Genomic DNA, 1085 nt, shown 5'->3' with positions numbered 1-1085 from the left:
GACCTGATCACTGCAGGTGTTGACCTGGTCACTGCAGGTGTTTACCTGATCACTGCAGGTGTTTACCTGATCACTGCAGGTGTTGACCTGGTCACTGCAGGTGTTGACCTGATCACTGCAGGTGTTGACCTGATCACTGCAGGTGTTGACCTGGTCACTGCTCAAATGTTCTGCAGGTGTTTCTGAAGATCCAGGAGAAAGAAGTTGAAAACGCTCTGAAGGACCGCGCCCTGCTGGGCAGCATCCTGTCTGCAGGACTGCCCTCATGACGACCAGCAAGTCTTGGATTGTTGAAAAAATAAGATTTTTTTAATTTTTGCTACATTTGTACAGGTTGATCAGCTGTTTTTATTTCAGTTCAGATTTTTTTAAACATTTGTTTTTATTCTGTAAATAAACAGATTTACAAACATTTTGATGRGTTTTAGTTTCTTTATTTGTTTCTTTGCTGCATGTTTATTTGTGGAGTCAGAGGAACACCTGGATGTGGGAGGAGCTCTGACCTGCAGGTGGAGCTGACTCCTTCCTGCAGAGCTGCTCTGAGCTGCACGTACCTGACCTGTAACACAAAGGGTTAACACTGGGCCTTTCCCATCAGTGGCTACACACTCACCCTCCTCACTCAGTGTGTTCCTGTGGAGGGTTCATATTAAGTCCCATCTGAAACCAGTTACATAGAGGGTGAGTGGCTTATTAAGCCCTCCACAGGGAGTCAGCATCCAGTGCAGACTTGATCACCAAATAGTGATCGACATGGAGCACGGGACAAATGAATACAAGTTCTGCATGTTTTGTACACATATTTACTAAGTAAACACTTCGCCAACAAATATAATTTCATATAAATCATGTTTAATTTAATTCATATGTATACAGCGCCATCAAGGGGACTCAGTCCAGCTGTGAGGGGGCTTCACAGAGTGTAGTGTGTACCAGTGGTTCCCAAACTTTTTGTCTTCTGACCCATAATATATCCATGGCAAAAACTTGACCCCAAATATGGTCTGAGTACACAAACTTTGTTAATAACCCTAAAAACACAGACTTTTTGACAATATAAACAGCTTGTACACAAATATAAATAC

At 42.8% G+C, this 1085-nt stretch overlaps 1 protein-coding gene across 1 annotated transcript in view; it reads left to right on the top strand.

The window, feature by feature from the left end:
* cdc6 (cell division cycle 6 homolog (S. cerevisiae)) overlaps positions 1–328 on the top strand; it is a gene marked incomplete in the record, with an annotated part of 13119 nt that extends 12791 nt beyond the window's left edge. Inside the window, 1 exon segment of the mRNA XM_014031729.1 lies at positions 177–328. Coding sequence (XP_013887183.1) covers positions 177–269 — 93 coding nt within the window.
* Between the last annotated feature and the right edge of the window lie 757 nt (positions 329–1085).

Source organism: Austrofundulus limnaeus, unplaced genomic scaffold, assembly GCF_001266775.1.
Source record: "Austrofundulus limnaeus strain Quisiro unplaced genomic scaffold, Austrofundulus_limnaeus-1.0 Scaffold1307, whole genome shotgun sequence".
Taxonomy (NCBI): Eukaryota; Metazoa; Chordata; class Actinopteri; order Cyprinodontiformes; family Rivulidae; genus Austrofundulus; species Austrofundulus limnaeus.
The sequence above is the reverse complement of the archived record's forward strand: the minus strand, read 5'-3'. Positions and strand labels throughout refer to the sequence as shown.